Genomic DNA, 17,671 nt, shown 5'->3' with positions numbered 1-17,671 from the left:
GATTTAATATTAATGGAACAGGAGAGCTACAATTTTCCATCCAAACTAACTGCCTTTGATGATGCGTGGGAGAGAAAAAAAAAAAAAAGCTTTTAAGAATTTCCTGTTCACCTGATTAAGCTATCTTGAATAGAGCTCATAAGCTCTTGGGGGGCTTCAAAAAAATTAAAAAGCAAACTGATTATATATCTGTAGTTCCAACTACAGGCATAAATCCACTCCTCCCGCCTTCACATATTTATGCAGAAAAAGAAAAAAAAATTGTGCTGTCAGCAGTATCACATAATCTTTGCTTTTCATTATAAATGTTTTTTATGCATAAGGCTATCTCAACATCTTTTTGTTAGATTATAGCTTTAGAATGTTTTTAATTGAAAAATATGGGTAATTTTGAAGTCAGGAAAAACAAAGTACCAATTACTAAGAGAACTAATTATTGCCTTCTTTTTCTCAGAAGATGTGTTACTTTAATAGATACACACAGTATGGGTCTCCATTCACAGTGCAAGACAAGTGGGAATTTCCATAGCTCTAAGGTTTGAGAACAGCTGAGCTGCAAACACACTGGGAAGAGTCTAAAAGCTCCTGCTGGGGGTTCTAACTGGCAGAGTTTTCAAAGATCTGTGTTTTTTCCCCCCAGTACAGGTATAGCACATAATTACAATAATGTACCAAATTCAATTCTGTGGGAGGCAGATTGAAGGACTAGTCAGTGGGAAGCTATGCAGCCAATCTACCCCCCTAAAGAAAAGGATTATTGATCCTAGATGGTGTGGGAAGTAACATACCCCTCTTCCCAGGAAACCTGCCTCTAGATACAGGAAAGGTCCCTAGATTTTTTTTGTTTCTTTTTTCTTCTCTCTCTCTCTTTTTTCTGGTTTCTTTTTAATTTATGACATGTGAAAATAAGCAAATCCTATGATATGGCTGATAAGAAAAAAGAGGGAAAGAAAGTTTAGAGAAAGCTTAGCAGCCCAGTCACTGTCTCAGGTAAGTTTATCTTTTTTCAAAAATTCAAAGCGTGATTCTTCTGTAGTCTTGCCAGTTTTACTGTTTTTTTTGTTTGTTTGTTTGTTTGATGAGATTTTAGTGAATATTGCAAGAGTAATTGCAATTGTGGCATATGTACATCTCTAACTGATGAGATTTTATTTTTATCACCCAGGAAGTTATACAATAATGAAAATTCTAAAGGACATTGGCAGGGTGATAGGAGTAAAATTAGGAAACAGTATTTACCACTAGAGAAGGCAAAGAAAGAAAAGGACTCAATAAGGAATCTAAATTTTTCAACGTTCAAGTACTAAATGGATACAGAATTAGACAGGAATAAAAAGAGCCCACTTGATTTTGGATTCAAGCTAATACAGTCAACAAACATTGGTAAGTATACCATGTGAATTAAATCAATATAATACAGACATTTACATAAGTTGTCATCTAGCAGGGGTCATTCAATAAAAAAGCTTGTGATTAAACATTTAATTAAAAAACCATGATAATTTTGAGAAAGGAAAAGAAAAAAATAAGGTGCTCTGAGAGAATTTAATAGGGTGACCTAATAAATAAGTGAGAACATAATGGGGAGAAAAATTTAAGCAGAGATGCAAAGAATAAGCAGGAGAGAGGCAGGCAGGAGTGGGAGTAAGAGGGAGCAGCGTGTGTAATGGTCCAAAGACAGGAAAGAGCATGGTAAATTCAAAAAACAATATACTGATGCTTTAAGCAGATAAATAATGATGCAACACAAACGTACTTTAGAAATGTCACATCAAGGGCTGTGCCGAGACTGATTTGGGAAAAGGTCAAAAGCATAAGTGGAGAACACAGGCTAAACGTATATTGTAATGGTTAAGGGAAAGAGGATGCTGGCTTGGGTTACAGTAGTAACAGCACAGAAGAGAAGTCAGTAGATCGCCTGTATATTTTATTTTATTTTTTTTTTCTTTCTTTTTTTTTTTAATTTATTTTTAATTTTTACTTTACAATTCTGTATTGGTTTTGGCATAGATTGACATGAATCCACCACAGGTGTACATGTATATTTTAGATGCAATTAGGAGTTAATTGATGATCTCTCCTAGATCAGTTTCAACACATTATTTAAGGCAGCATTCTGATTGCTGTTTCCTGAATAGTAAGTAACTAGAGGTAAGGAAGTAGAAAACAAAAAGAGACTACTCTTTGAAAAAACTCATGCTAGGTAATGAAGAGAGGGCAGTGTTTATCATGGACCTCAGGGCCAGTGAAGGATTTTTTATTCATCCATCCATCCAGCTATCCATTCATACATTTTGGGGCAATTAATGACTTAAGATTCTCATTTCTGAAGAGAAGAGCAGAGTGGAGACTGAGGAACTGAAGAGGCAACAGACAAATAGAACAAAAGTAGGCAGGGGAGAACTAATGCCTTACACAGAGCTAAGTGTATTAGTATGTAGTAGACTATTTCACACACACATGTGCATGTACGCATAAGCACACACCAGTTCAGTACAGTTGTTAAAATCACAGTCCATGACATCAGACTGCCTGGGACTAACTTCTGTACCTACAGCTATGTAACTGAACAAGGTCCAAAACCTCCCTTGACCTCACTGTCCTCATCTGTAACGTGGAGTCAACAATAACACCAGTCTCACAGGGCTGTGAGGAATGCACGAGACGGTGCATGGAAGAACACCTAGCATGGCACTGGACATAGTAACATCTCAATACATTCTTATTTCTATCATTAACAACAACAAGAACAACAGTCATAGTAAATAAAGTATCCCTTTTTCTGACGTTTGACAGAGAGGAGGTTAACACTAGATAAGTGTAGAGATAACAACTGTGGGTAGAAGAGATACTGTTCTAGCACCTATTTGCTTTCTCATTTCCCTGGTAAGAGATTAGGTTGTCAGTAGGTTGAAAAGAATGGGAAGGGGAGGGAGAAAAGACTTGAAGAAAGCAGGTAAGATATGGTATAGCTGCTATAGAAAAAACAAAAGACCACTGAATTAAGAACAAGTAAAATAACTGCTGAAATGGCGATAAGAGTCCCGCCAAGGTAACAGCTAAAATGTCATAAAGACACCAATTCACTCAAGTTCGCCAAAGAGAACAGGGAGACATAAAGTCAGAGAGTTAGAGGCACAATGAGACTGTGAAGGAGTGTGGATTTTATTCTGTAAACTCTGGGAGACACTGAAGGGTTTCAATATAGAAATCACATGATGAATATACATTTTTAAGAAGACTAAACTAATAATTTTGATGGTGGAAGAAAGCAAAAGCAAGACAACAAGTTTGGGAATTTTCTCATTTGGCCAGAGGGCTCTGTAGATGTCCAAAGTTGTCCTAAATGTAGGCTGTCCATATATTTCCAGGATTAAAAAGTATTTGGACATTTCCACAGAGAAGTGAATTTAATTTCAGCATAGCCTTGAAGAAATATATTTGAACATAATTTTTACTTTGAGGCCTAAACTATGCTATTTTTAATCTCAGGCTCACACTTAGTTCTAACAATTATCTTAAAATTCAATAAGCGCTTATCTACTGGCTATTATATACAAGATATACATGCTTACATATGTGGTTAAAAGACTAAGTTATATCATTATTTCAAGAAACTTCGCTAGATATGAGACTATCTAATCTTTATTTAGATCAGGCAAATCCTGATTGATACTGCCTTAGATAATTTACATAGCATAAACTACTTAGAAATGTCCTTGAGTAACTTCCCTATAGACATGTAGCTAAGGATGGGGAGAGTAAATAAGAGGCCCAGGTGACTTCATGCTCACAGCCCCAGAATTATTTATGGTTGCATGCATAAACACGAAATCTCTTTCCTTTCCTATTTTGCTTTGAGTTCAGAAGGTATATTGCTCTTTATGTCCTAAAACTTCATTTCCTCAGTGTAGTACCAAGGATATTCCTCTTGAAGGACTTGCTTGGCAAACTAATACATCTTCCAAGATAAACTGCATTCAGGAAAAAAATGGCTTCGGAGAAACTGCAGTGTACCTACTGTAAAACTCATAACCATCATGACACAGCTGAATTCTCGGATGGTATATAACCTTGCTTCATTTATAATATGAATTCCAGTAACTTAAGTTTTAAGTGTGGACTTTGGACTAGAAAATTTTATCATTTAATATTGTGTTAAAGTATTGCTATTTAATAAACAATATCTGGCCAGTTTAGTTAATTTGCTTAATTCAAAAATGAGAGATATAGTTTTTTCAGGTATCTATACATGCTGTATTTCACCCTAAACAGAGATTCCTCATTTGCTTTTCAAGGATTTGACAGAACCCTCCTACATCAGCATATGCAGTGCTATATCTGAGAACTAATAAACTCTAAATATGGGGGAGCAGTTATTGCATATGTTCAAAAGGAATGTTCTCTGTTCTATCACATTTTGACTTTAAACAGGATTTTTAAATTGCAGAGTAGCAAATCAGATCAAATCAAATGTATTACTATTAAAGAGGTTATAAAATAGTTTGAATCAAGCAGAGTATTTGACTATTAAGTGCAACGGTCATTTTTAAAAGTCTTAGTATGCAGCTGGAAAATGGTCAGAGAGCCAGGGTAAAACTGAAAGCTGTAGTAGAACTGTTTGTTTATATGGGACCAAACTTGAATTGAACACTGAGTCAAAAATAGCTTTTCTCTAGGACATTAAATAAGTCATCGTATACACCATCTTTTTGTCAATTATTTGAATAGCAGTTTTGAGGAAAGCTTGAAACATATATACATACATATATAAAACTATAGTTTTAATACATAATCTACACCTAGTCCTATTTTATACCCTTTAAAATGAAGAGGAGATAAGAAAACATAATTCATTTCAGTAATTATTTAACCACACTAAAACACAGAATGTATTTATGAAATTTTATTTCCAGCTGAAACTGTATTTAATGGTTTTAATCAATTAATGACACTCTACGGGAAATCTGAAAATTTTTGTCTTTTTTCTGATACAGTGTATACCATTCAAGAGACTCTAGAATATTTCTAATTATCTATAACAGTTTCCACCTTTCCACCCTTAAGAAGCCTAACTTTATTAAAAAGCCAAATTCTAACAGCAAGATCTAAATAGAAGGAAAAATAGTCAATACAATAACATGTTCTTTTTATATATTGATATTAATATCAATATCAGCATTGATATAGAGGAAGATCCCTGAGATGTTGTGAGGTATTTCATAATATAGATCTTAAATTCTTTATTTTTCAATAATATTAAAAGTAATAAGGTTGTTTTTTTTTCCCGACAGCCAATGTTACATAAGTTATATAGTTATACAGTAGGAAAAAAAATTAATATAAGCAATTGAAATGTCTTCCCCCCGCCCGCCCCCGTTTCTATTAAGTGTTACCTGCAAGCTGAGTCTGTGGGCCCTTAGGCTAGATACATACCACAACTCCAAACTGCTCAGGTTCACAGAGGTCATCGTACTCATGCTTCAGCTCTGCTAGCTCATTGAGTACCTTCTGCTCAGGAAGATGTTTTACAAGGTTCTAAAAGGAAATAAAAGCATAACAGTTTAGTATTTCATCATTAGGATTATAAAAGATAAATTAACAACTATGAAAGTAATTAGTATAGTGGATAAATTTCTGATTGCGCTTCTGTCACAGTACCAGTGTATCTTCCCCTTCTCCCCAAAAGCTTAACCAAAAAACAGCTACAACTTAATGTGAATAAATATATAGAAGCGTTTGGTTTCTCTGCACTATAGTATAAATATTAAATTAAAAATCATATTACAATAAATAACATTACAAATTTGATCTTTCTAAGTCTGAAACACATACCATAATGTTAAGATTTATTTCCTGTCATGATAATTAATCAATCTATAAAAAAACAGAAAAATACTATGTAGAATTTACTCATGTGCAGGAACAATAATAATCAATTATACTCTTCAATATTGGCAAAATTTGGAATCATTTTCAATCTTACAAACCACATCAAGCCTATAAAAATAATCTCCAATTATTTATAATATCTGCATTTTTTTCTATTCCGTTCTTCTATATGATTTCCAACTCCTAAAACAATTATCAAAGAAAGAAGCCTAGCTTTTGTCCCTACAGTCCACACATCATTTTCCCCGCTATTTCAAATTTACCACCTCAAAGCTGGCTACATCATGGTCCAACACTGAGTCTGAGGAACAAGTGTGCAACCCAATTTAAAAGTATCTTTCAGATAAAACTGTTACAACCATCTTTCCAATATCCTTCAGATAGTTCACTTAAAAACTATCTTTCAGAACAACTTTAATATATACACACACACAAACACTGACGTGACTACACACATATACACACACACAATACTATCTGTATATGTGTTAGTCACTCAGGTTGGCCTGACTCTTTGCGACCCTATGGACTGTAGCGCATCAGGCTCCTCCGTCCATGGGATTCCCAGGCAAGAATACTGGGGTGGATTGCCATTCCTGTCACTGTGAGGATAATGCCTAAGATGCAAAAGGGAATGGCTGATGCCAGAGTGAGCAATGGGGATCCTGTTCTCCAGAATTCAGAGATGTGCACTTTGGTAGGTTTGGTAGATGCTTGCCTTGGTTTCAACACTCTCTGGTTGCAGCAGCTTTCTCTAATGGCATCTATTAGAAGATTTAAACAGGCAGAAACACCTCTACTGACTTTTGGAACCAGACAACTAAGGAAATCTTTGTCAGATCTAGGTGGCACTGCTGCTAAGTCGCTTCAGTCGTGTCCGACTCTGTGCGACCCCAGAGACGGCAGCCCACTAGGCTCCCCCGTCCCTGGGTCCCTGGGATTCTCCAGGCAAGAACACTGGAGTGGGTTGCCACTTCCTTCTCCACTAGGTGGCACTAGTGGTAAAGAACTGGCTTGCCAATGCAGGAGACGTAAGAGACACAGGTTTGATCCCTGGGTCACGAAGATCCCCTAGGAGGAGGGCATGGCAAGCCACTCCAGTATTCTTGCCTGGAGAATTCCATGGACAGAGGAGCTTGACGGGCTACAGTCCATGGGGTCACAAAGAGTTTGAAGGGTCACACGACTGAAGTGATGTAGCATACATTGTCAGATCACTGGCTGACTGAAGAGATAATGAAACCCAAACTAGAGTGACCACACACGAGGAATACCGTCCTCAGAAAACAAAAATCAGCCGTCTTTAAGGAGTGGCATAATTAGATTCCCAAAGTTATAATATATTCAAATCTCCAGTTCTCAACAAAAATATTACAAAGCATGGCCGATGCAAGGAAAAAAGAATTTGACAGAAATGATTCCTGAAGAAGTTCAGAATTTAAAGTTATAAGTCAAAAATATTAAATAAACTGTTTTAAACATGCTCAATAAGCTAAAGGAAACTATGGACAAATAACTAAAGGAAAACAATACTATGAATAGAATAAGAAAGACATAGAAATTACAAAAAGGAATCCAAAAGAAATTCTGAAAGTGAAAAGTACCAATAACTGAAATTTAAAATTTATTATAGGAGTAGATATGGGCAGGCAGAGGAAAGGATCAATGAATGTGAAGGTAAAGAAACTGATATTATTAGGACGAAGGAACAGAAAGATAAAAGAATGAAGAAAAATAAACAAAGCATGAGGGATCTGTGGGACACCAAGCATACCAACATGTATATCACAGGATTCCCAAAAAAGAAAGGGAAGAAAAAATATTTGAATAATTAATGATTAAAAACTTTCCAAATCTGATGAAATACATAGATACACACACTCAAGAAGCTCATTAACTCCAAGTAGGACATCAAAGAACTATGAGACACTTTCTAATCAAAGTGTCAAATGTAGAAAATGATAATTTTTAAAGCAGCAAGAGAGAAGTGAATTGTCACATTTAAGGAATCCTTAATAGGATTATTCACAGAGGGCAATGTCACCTCACTCCAGTACTCTTGCCTGGAAAATCCCATGGACGGAGGAGCCTGGTGGGCTGCCGTCTATGGGGTTGAACAGAGTTGGATACAACTGAAGCGACTTAGCAGCAATAGGATTATTATATGATTTCTCCCACTGGAGTCAAAAGGTAGTGTGATAAAATAAGTGCTGAAATAAAAGATTATCAACAAGAATTTTATACCCACAAAAACCGTCCTCAAGAATGAAACACTAAGACATTTCCAAATTAATAATAACAACAACAACAGCAACAAGAAAAGAGATAATTTATCACTAGCAAGCCTGTTCTTCCCTCAAATACTAAAGGAAGCCTACAAGCAGAAATTAACAGGCAGTAAACAAAATTATGTATCAATTATACCTCAATAAAACAAGCAAATAAATTAACAAACATACTGCTATATGCAGTGTACAAGCTTTCAATAAAAAGTGGTTGAAAGCAAAAGCATGGGAAAAAATATGGCATGTATAGAGTAGCCCCCCCCAAAACAGTAAGGTATCTATATTATTGTCAAATTAAAATTGTCACTTTAAATCACAAAAAGGTCACAAGAGACAAGGATATTATATATTAATAAAAGTTTAAACCCATCAAGAAGATATAATTATTATGAACATATTCCTATCTAAGAACCCAGCTCCAAAATACATGAAGTAAAAATTGAGAGAGTTGAAGAAAGAAATATACAGATCTAAAATAATAGTTGGAATGCAGGGGTGATTCAACATAAAAATATGATGATCTTTTACTTTTATCTAGTTTGTTTCACTTTTTCTATTTTATATTCAGTGCTCCCATTTCATGTAGTTTATGTTCTCCAATTTATCCATCTCTCTCTTTATTTTGATGTTCTTTTTCAAGCCTTTATCAAGTGTAAGTAGAAAAGCATTTGTATGTGTGTATAAAATATTTATAATATATAGATTTTAGAAAACTTATGATTTTTTGCCTAACTAAAAAAATTATGACATTTTGATTCTACTTTGACTTATTACGAATAGAATGCTAGATTTCTAATTAAAAAATAGATATACAACAAGCAACAAAGGTTTACTGTATAGCATAGGGAACTATAGTCAATATCTTACAATAACCTATGATAGAAAATAATTTCAAAAATAATATATGTGCATTTAGATAACTGAATCAATTTGCTGTGCACCTGAAACATTGTAAGTAAACTAAACTTCAATAAAATATATATATATTACAAAAAACAAGCAAGCCAAAACTTTAATTATTGTGGCTTAATTATATTTTGGGTAGGAAAATTATGCAAAGCTATTTGCACTTTTAATCTTTTGCCACTTTTTTTTTCCATATTGAACTCATTCAACCTAACAAATAAAGAAAAAAAGCATAGGAAGGAATCTTGCTAAGCTAAAATCGAGTGGTCTCTAATTCTTTTGTGATGTGAACCCTCAGTAATGCAGATTTATATCATCCAATGAGTAAACATCCTATTTTGTAGAATGTTTAAAAATAGTGTTTATTTCTCTTTGTCCAAAAAAAAAAATTAACCAATGTAATATGCCACATTAATAGAATAAAGGGAAATGATCATTTCAACTAATACAATAAAAGCATTTGATAAAATCCCACACATATTTGTGAGAAAGAAAAAATGTTCTTTAAACTAGGAATAAAAGCAAACTTTCACAACATGATAAAGACCATATAAAAAGATGTCACAGTTAATATACTCAGTGGCAAAAGCCTGAAATTATATCTGTTAAGAACAGGAACAAGGCGAGGATGAATGCTTACAACACATCTATGCATCATAGTACTAACCAGAGCAATTAGACAAGAAAGAGAAATAAAAGGCATTCAAATTAGAACATTTTAAAAAATTGTCTCTCTTTACAGATAACGATTGTATATGAAGAAAACACTAAACAATCCAACCAAAAAAAAACTGAAAGAGCGAATAAATGAATTCAGCAAACTTGCAGGATACTTAATCAGCATGCAAAAATCAGTTGTATTTATTTCTGTGCACTATAATTTGAAAGGAAATTAAGAAAACAATTCCATTTACAATAGCATTTTTTAAAGCACCTATAACGAGATACCATTTTTACAATGCCTACTAGAAAGGCTATTGTCCAAAAAGTGGGAAATAAAAACTGTGGTAAGGATGTATTAAAATAGGAACCCTTATGCATTGCTGGTTAGAATGTAAAATGGCATCAGCACTGTGGAAAACAGCTTGGTGTTTTCTTAGAAATTAAAAACAGAATTAACCATATGATCCCACAATTCCATCTTGGGTATGTAACAAAAAGAACTGAAAACAGCATCTCAAACAGTTATGTGCACACAATGCTATCATTGTTATTCAATAGTGAGAAGGCAGAAACAACCTACTTTTCCATCAACAGATATATTGATAAATGTGGTATATACATAAAACAAAATATTATTCACTAGAAAAAGGAAGTTTTGATCCACGCTAAAATACTGATGAATCTTGAGAATTTTATGCTTAGTGAAATAAGATAGACAAAAAAAGTCTAATAGTGTATGAACCCACTGATCTAGAATAGATTCTTAGACACAATAGAAAAGAGGTTACCAGGAGCTGGGGGCAGAGGGGAATGGGGAGGTACTGTTTAAAAGGATAGAATTTCTGTGTGGGATAATGAAAAATTTCTGGAAATAGTGGTGATGATTGAACAACAATTTAAATATACTTAACACCAGTTAAACTGTATATTTAAAAACAGGTTAAATAATATACTATATATTATCAATGTTTCTAAATTTAAAAAAAAACTAGGCAATATATAACCTTATATGTCCCATGGAAAACAGCTGTATCTCAATCTACTTTTAAGACCTCTTTGGTCTCTATTTATCTTTACTCTCCTCCCACTAATTTTGCATTTCCACTAAGCTCTATGCCTGCAATGGCACCCACTGTGTACTGATTAGTCCAAAGATTTACAATATCATGTCATTTGACCTAAAAGAAAAATCAATATTAATATAGCAATATAAACATCAAATGAAATTAAGCCCAGCTACTACTATGCCTCATTAACATCATTTTTTTAATAGAATGGAAAGGTAAATAAATACCAAGGTGTTATCTCTACTTTTCTAGAATATTTCTGATATATATAAATTGTTTTTCAAAAATTTTTCTCTGTTAATAGGATTTTTTGTGAAGTATGTTATTAAGGAAAACAAAGAATCAGACTGGTAAGTTTCATAATTTTCCCTACAGGGAAACTCAATTAGAAAGACTAAAAATGTTGTTATCATTATTAAAAATATCAACTCTGCATATTCTCAACTCTCCATCTCAATTTTAAGTTTTAACTGTGAAAATAACTATTATAGAATGAATCAAGCCTATAATAGGATTTTAGCTCTGAATGTGAAACTTGTTGTTATTTTGCTTCTCTTCCAGCTGCAGATAACCTGTTAAGTCATCTTTACACTGCAGGCTCCCTGGCAGGTGACATTTCTTTTCTTTCTCTGTTCAGCTGTATGAAATAATGAACACATTCGATGGGCTTAGATGTATTCTGATTCTGGATACGGTCTTCAGACTGAGTTACAAGCTTATGTAGCTGCCAGTTGTTTAGTAGATTCTATTTACAAATAATGTTTCGAATAAAACCCTCTCACTGTGTGGTAGATATAGCCTACGTTATAGGACTTCTTGCTTAATGAACCTACTACATCTAGAAACCCATGTTTCAAGTGGCCATCGTAGCCAATACCTGAAGACACTTCAGTATTTTTCCATAAATACTAAAAAATGGAGCATAAGATCAGACATTAACAATGTTTTCATGTCCGTCAAGTCCTGAATAGAAGAGGAAGGAGGGCTAGAAGAGAGAGGAGAGACATAGCAGTACTCATTTGCCTCTATGCTCCTTCACTTATCTTTAAAAGTATGTCAGGAGAGAAAAATGTTCAATGCACAGTTTAAGAATAATGTGGACAGTTCTTGGAGTCAGTTGGAAGTCCATATTTTTAGGCCTCCTGGAAGATCCATGCTAAGTCGCTTCAGTCGTGTTCAACTCTTTACGACTCTACGGACTGTAGCGTATCAGGCTCCTCTGTCTGTGGAATTTTCCAGGCAAGAATGCTGGAGTGGGTTGCCATTTCCTACTCCAGGGGATCTTCCGGATCCAGAAATCGAACCTGTCTCCCGCAATGCAGACAGCTTCTTTACTGCTGAGCCACTGGGGAAGGCCCTGGGCTACCTAAAGGAAGAGAAGTGTGTATTATGCAATCAGGCTAGGCCCAGTAGGAAAGCCTGCATTTTGGAAACGATCAAAATGATTGTGAGTGCAATAGTTGCTTCTTGGATATGACTCCAGGCCTGGCCTACCTACCCCCTCATATGTCTGAGTGCTTGGTTATTTCGAAAATCAAGCATGTTTAAAAAAAAAAAAGGAGACAAAGAAAGTAAAACATGTTTCTGTATCTTGCCATAGGACACTCCACACCCTTGGCATGGAGAGGGCTTCAGTACATAGCAGCTATGCCCCACTGGAAACTCCTCCTCTCTTTCCACTCACAATGGTGCCAAGGAAAGGGATCAAAATAGGAAATGAGGAAAATCACCCACAGCAGCTACACGAAAGCTGACAAATTAGTTCAGAAGACCTGGAAGCTATTCCTCGAGAGCCATAGAAACATCTAATGAAGATAATTTTTGAAAAGAGTTAAGGTCTTGCAACAGCAGCTAGGAGCAAGAGGAAGCAAACCACAGGTGAACAGATGTGGACCGGGCTAGTATTTAAATGTCATATTGCCCAATTAAACAATTGTAAATAGCTTTTGTTTAGTTGCCATATTGATACCATGGCTACTCAAGATTTATAAGTAAATTGCAAAGAAGAGTTCAGACACCCACTATGCTGAAAGGGGAAAGCTGTTTGTAATAGCAGAGGCTAGAAATTATAAATTTTTAAAGACAACTTATATTCTGACAAATTGTGAATTAATAGGTAAATATCCTGTAAAGTTTCAACCCTTCTATTTTTCCGTCCTGCTGCTCCTACTTACTACTGAGCATCTTCTTTCAAACATTCTAAGATTTGTGTTTAAAAGATCAATTCTAGGTCAGTATGAAAATTTCATCTTAGAAAATGTCAATGAGCTGAAGTTCACAAAGAAAACAACAAAGGGGAAAGCAGTTACTATGTCATCAAACGAGCAGATTTTTCTTCCTCTTTTTACGCATCACAAATTCACTTTCTGATTACTGCCACAGTTATCTAAAGGGATTTCCCCTAAAAACCATAGGCTTTTAACTCCTTTTTTACATTTTTGCAATGACTCTACAATTCTTTCAAAACTTTATTTCTTTTAAATGTTAATTGCACACTTAAAGGTTAGTTAAGTGAAGGTACTGAACCATAATGCCCTTTCCTGCTTTCCAAAACATAACCTTTCTTTTTTGTCTTATATCTCATTAAGTCATTTTAGTAGTAGGAAAGTCGAGTTAGGTTTACTGTGATTAAGTCCTATCGTTCCCCATGTAAATGGATCGGGACCAATATTTATTTATTTATTTATTTTTATTCTTTTAAAATTACACCATTAAGTGCATATATATACACAGAATTCTATTTATATATAGGAGACAAACATATATATATATATATACATATATCAGTATTATTTTAACTTATGTTGTCAAAGATTTTATTTTGTAAAAAATTCAGAGAAGAAATGGGTAAGTCTTGGATAAATCTCTGTAATCTTAATGGAAACTTCCTCCTATTTTGCCTGGTCAAAACCTCAATCCCTAAACTACTATAACTTACTATATGTTGTGCAACACTTTCTCATGGCATGTCTTAAATTGTATGTGTGTATTTTAATGTTCTGAAATCACATTCAAGTGTTCTAGTTCTTTGCTTTGAGTTAAAAGGCACACACTTTGATGCTAGGCCTGGTCCTATATTTATTTTGAATTTCATCCATCCATTCACCTAGTACATACTAGCTGCCGATTCCATGACTGCCACCACGTTAACCACTAGATTCTGTCCTCATGAAAATTACAGATCCAGGACTGTGTATACTCCTGCCTACACAGTGTAACCATAATCAACATATGACTGACAGTCATTTGTGTTGCATTTGATTCAAAAAACATTTCTTGTCAAGAGGTCATGCTGCATTTCCCTCTTTTGGTTTGGAATTCCTATCATTTCTGTAACTCCTAAAACAAACTATAAGCATCTGTTAAGATACGTTAAAATGCTGACCAAATGGTCTAAAACATTCAGGGAGAGGTTTTCTAAACCTCCTTGTGGAAGTACTCCTTTCAAAAAATGTTAGTTGATTAAAGACAAGAATTGAAAACACGGTGAGAAAATTCATGACCTTGGAGTATAACAATTATGTCTTACAAGGAGGCAGCTTTTTACAGGTTTCCTACCAATTCGATCTTCAACTTGACCAGAGTAGGCATATTTCTCAATATCACCTCAGCACTAGTATCACCAAATGAACAGCTCCAGCCCTCAGCATTCCTGCCAATCCCTAAGTTCCAGATTTCAAACCGACAGCCTGTCCTACTTCGATGCACCATCATTACTGCAACTTCAACAAATCTAAAGGAGAATTCATCCTCACTCTGGTCCCTTACTTTATCAGCTTCTCCTAAAGGCCCCATTCTGCCAATAGGACAGGCATCCTCTCCATCCTCTAAGCTTTCCAACTGGAGTTTGTCACTCAGTTACACGTTCTGAGGGCTTCCTTCGTGGCTTAGATGGTAAAGAACCTGCCTGCAATGCAGGACACCTGGGTTCTATCCCCGGGTGGGGAAGATACCCTGGAGAAGAGAATGGTAGCCCACTCCAGTATTCTTGAAAATTCTGGAGAATTCCCTGGACAAAGGAGCCTGGCAGGGTCCAGTCCATGGGGTCGCAAAGAGGTGGACAAGACTGAGTGACTAACACTTTCCCATTTCACTTTTTCACAAGTTCTAATGATTCTTTCTGTCAAAATCTCTTTGGAATTCAACCCTTATTTTACATTCTGCAGCCAAAAATCTGGGCCATAGAAATCATATGTATTTAACTTTCCTAATTTCAGTTCAATTAAATTCATCAAAGTGTTCTCATTCTGTATTAGATTAATAAAGATCGTAGATATATTTACAACTTCTATAATTACAGAAAGAAAAATTGTGAATACTTTGTACATAAAAATTTCAAGTCCCACTAATGTCATGATCCTATTTACAGAAATATATTACTTTCTAAAACAATTTGCATGATTTACAATTAATCTGAAAGATAATTACTAAAAGTATTCATTCCTTTGATGGTAATTATCTTCTATTTTGTTTATGTTCCACTCTATACTCAAAAACAAACTTGAAAATCATATTAAACCTTAAAGGTGATATTAAGAACTAAAAAAATGTAGAGAATATACATAATGAATGACTCACTATGAATATTAAACAGCATATGAGGTGGATATGGCCTTGTCTAAATGTAATATAGTCTGCCTAAGTATAGTACAAACAATATCCAGTTATATACATATAACTCTCATGTATTTTGAATTAACATATTTCAAATTAAACACAAAATATCTTTTCATAATAAGGATACAAACATATTATCAGATATATAAGAGAAGATTTATATTACTTACAATAGGTGATAGGAGTATAGTATGTTATTTAGGGACACTCTGCTTTCATTAGATATCACCGCATCGTGGCCATTACAAACAAATAAAAGGATGCATTGCTATCAAATATTACATATAAATGTTTCAAAAGCTGAATCCTACCCCAACAGCCAAGACATCTATGTTGGGTAGGTTTGAAGTTTGAAGGCTACTAACATCTTACAGTTCTTGAAATGATAACAGTGCAACGTACTTTAGTGTAATATCTCAAAGGACAATCTAGACATTTCATTCAAGTATACAGGTGTATCTGCTACTGCTAAGTCACTTCAGTCATGTCCGACTCTGTGCGACCTCAGAGACGGCAGCCCACCAGGCTCCCCCGTCCCTGGGATTCTCCAGGCAAGAACACTGGAGTGGGTTGCCATTTCCTTCTCTAATGCATGAAAGTGAAAAGTGAAAGTGAAGTCGCTCAGTTGTGTCTGACCCTCAGCGACCCCATGGACTGCAGCCTACCACGCTCCTCCGTCCAGGGGTTTTCCAGGCAAGAGTACTGGAGTGGGGTGCCATTGCCTTCTCTATACAGGTGTATGCTAATACAATATTCAATCATTTCACATTAAGAACTCAGTGTTTTTCATCCATGATTTTTCTTCAGGCATATGGAACAATGCAAGTTAATGCAGACTATGAAAATTGAGTGTATCAGACAATGGCCATTTTGTTAAATGAAATGTGCCACATCAGAATGTCGCAACTCCTATGCAAATCCAAAGGCAGAAACACTTTACTGTTTAGAAAGACAATCTATACACAAATATGAGGTGGCTTCTTTTTCCAAAAATCACTGTAATACTGTAAATCATTCCAATTAGTTCAAAAGAGTTGTAATAGAAACATACCTGACTGGCTATTGTTAAGTATTTACTTCCCTTTTTTCATATAAGTACTGGATATAGACACTTACATGCAAAACAAATGTAGAAGCATATGGATACACCTTAGTTCAATCACTTCGGTCGCTCAGTTGTGTCCGACTCTTTGTGACCCATGAACTGCAGCAAACCAGGCCTCCCTGTCCATCACCAACTCTCAGAGTTTACCCAAAATCATGTCCATCGAGTTGGTGATGCCATCCAGCCATCTCATCCTCTGTCGTCCCCTTCTCCTCCCACCCTCAATCTTTCCCAGCATCAGGGTTTTATTCAAATGAGTCAGCTCTTCACATTAGGTGGCCAAACTATTGGAGTTTCAGCCTCAACATCAGTCATTGCAATGAACACCCAGGACTGATCTCCTTTCGGATGGACTGGTTGGATATCCTTGCAGTCCAAGGGACTCTCAGGAGTCTTCTCCAACACCACAGTTCAAAAACATCAATTCTTCTGTGCTCATCTTTCTTTATAGTCCAACTCTCACATCCATACATGACCACAGGAAAAACCATAGCCTTGACTAGATGGACCTTTTCTGGCAAAGTCATGTGTCTGCTTTTTAATATGCTATCTAGGTTGGTCATAAACTTTCTTCAAAGGAGTAAGTGTCTTTTAATTTCATGGCTGCAATCCCCATCTGCAGTGACTTTGGAGCCCAAAAACATAAAGTCAGCCACTGTTTCCACTGTTTCTCCATCTATTTCTCATGAAGTGATGGGACCGCATGCTATGATCTTCGTTTTCTGAATGTTGAGTTTTAAGCCAACATTTTCACTCCCCCTTTCACTTCCATCAAGAGGCTCTTTAGTTTTTCTTCACTTTCTGCCATAAGGGTGGTGTCATCTGCATATCTGAGGTTATTGATATTTCTCCCAGCAATCTTGATTCCAGCTTGTGCTTCTTCCAGCCAAGCATTGCTCATAATGTACTCTGCATATAAGTTAAACAAGCAGGGTGACAATATACAACCTTGACATGCTCCTTTGCCTATTTGGTACCAGTCTGTTGTTCCATGCTCAGCTGTAACTGTTACTTCCTGACCTGCATATAGGTTTCTCAAGAGGCAGGTCAGATGGTCTGGTATTCACATCTCTTTCAGAATTTTCCATAGTTTATTGTGATCCACACAGTCAAAGGCTTTGGCATAGTCAATAAAG

General features: G+C 35.4%; 1 protein-coding gene across 6 annotated transcripts in view; it reads right to left on the bottom strand.

The window, feature by feature from the left end:
- The window catches only part of DIAPH2 (diaphanous related formin 2), a 968,119-nt gene that overhangs the window by 480,182 nt on the left and 470,266 nt on the right, over positions 1-17,671 (bottom strand). For all 6 annotated transcript variants that reach the window (XM_040266684.1, XM_040266683.1, XM_040266685.1 and 3 more), the window contains one exon: positions 5,437-5,538. In XM_040266684.1, coding sequence (XP_040122618.1) covers positions 5,437-5,538 — 102 coding nt within the window. The remainder of the gene's footprint in view (positions 1-5,436; positions 5,539-17,671) is intronic.

This window comes from Oryx dammah, unplaced genomic scaffold, assembly GCF_014754425.2.
Source record: "Oryx dammah isolate SB20612 unplaced genomic scaffold, SCBI_Odam_1.1 HiC_scaffold_23, whole genome shotgun sequence".
Taxonomy (NCBI): Eukaryota; Metazoa; Chordata; class Mammalia; order Artiodactyla; family Bovidae; genus Oryx; species Oryx dammah.
This window is presented reverse-complemented; position numbering and strand designations above follow the sequence as displayed.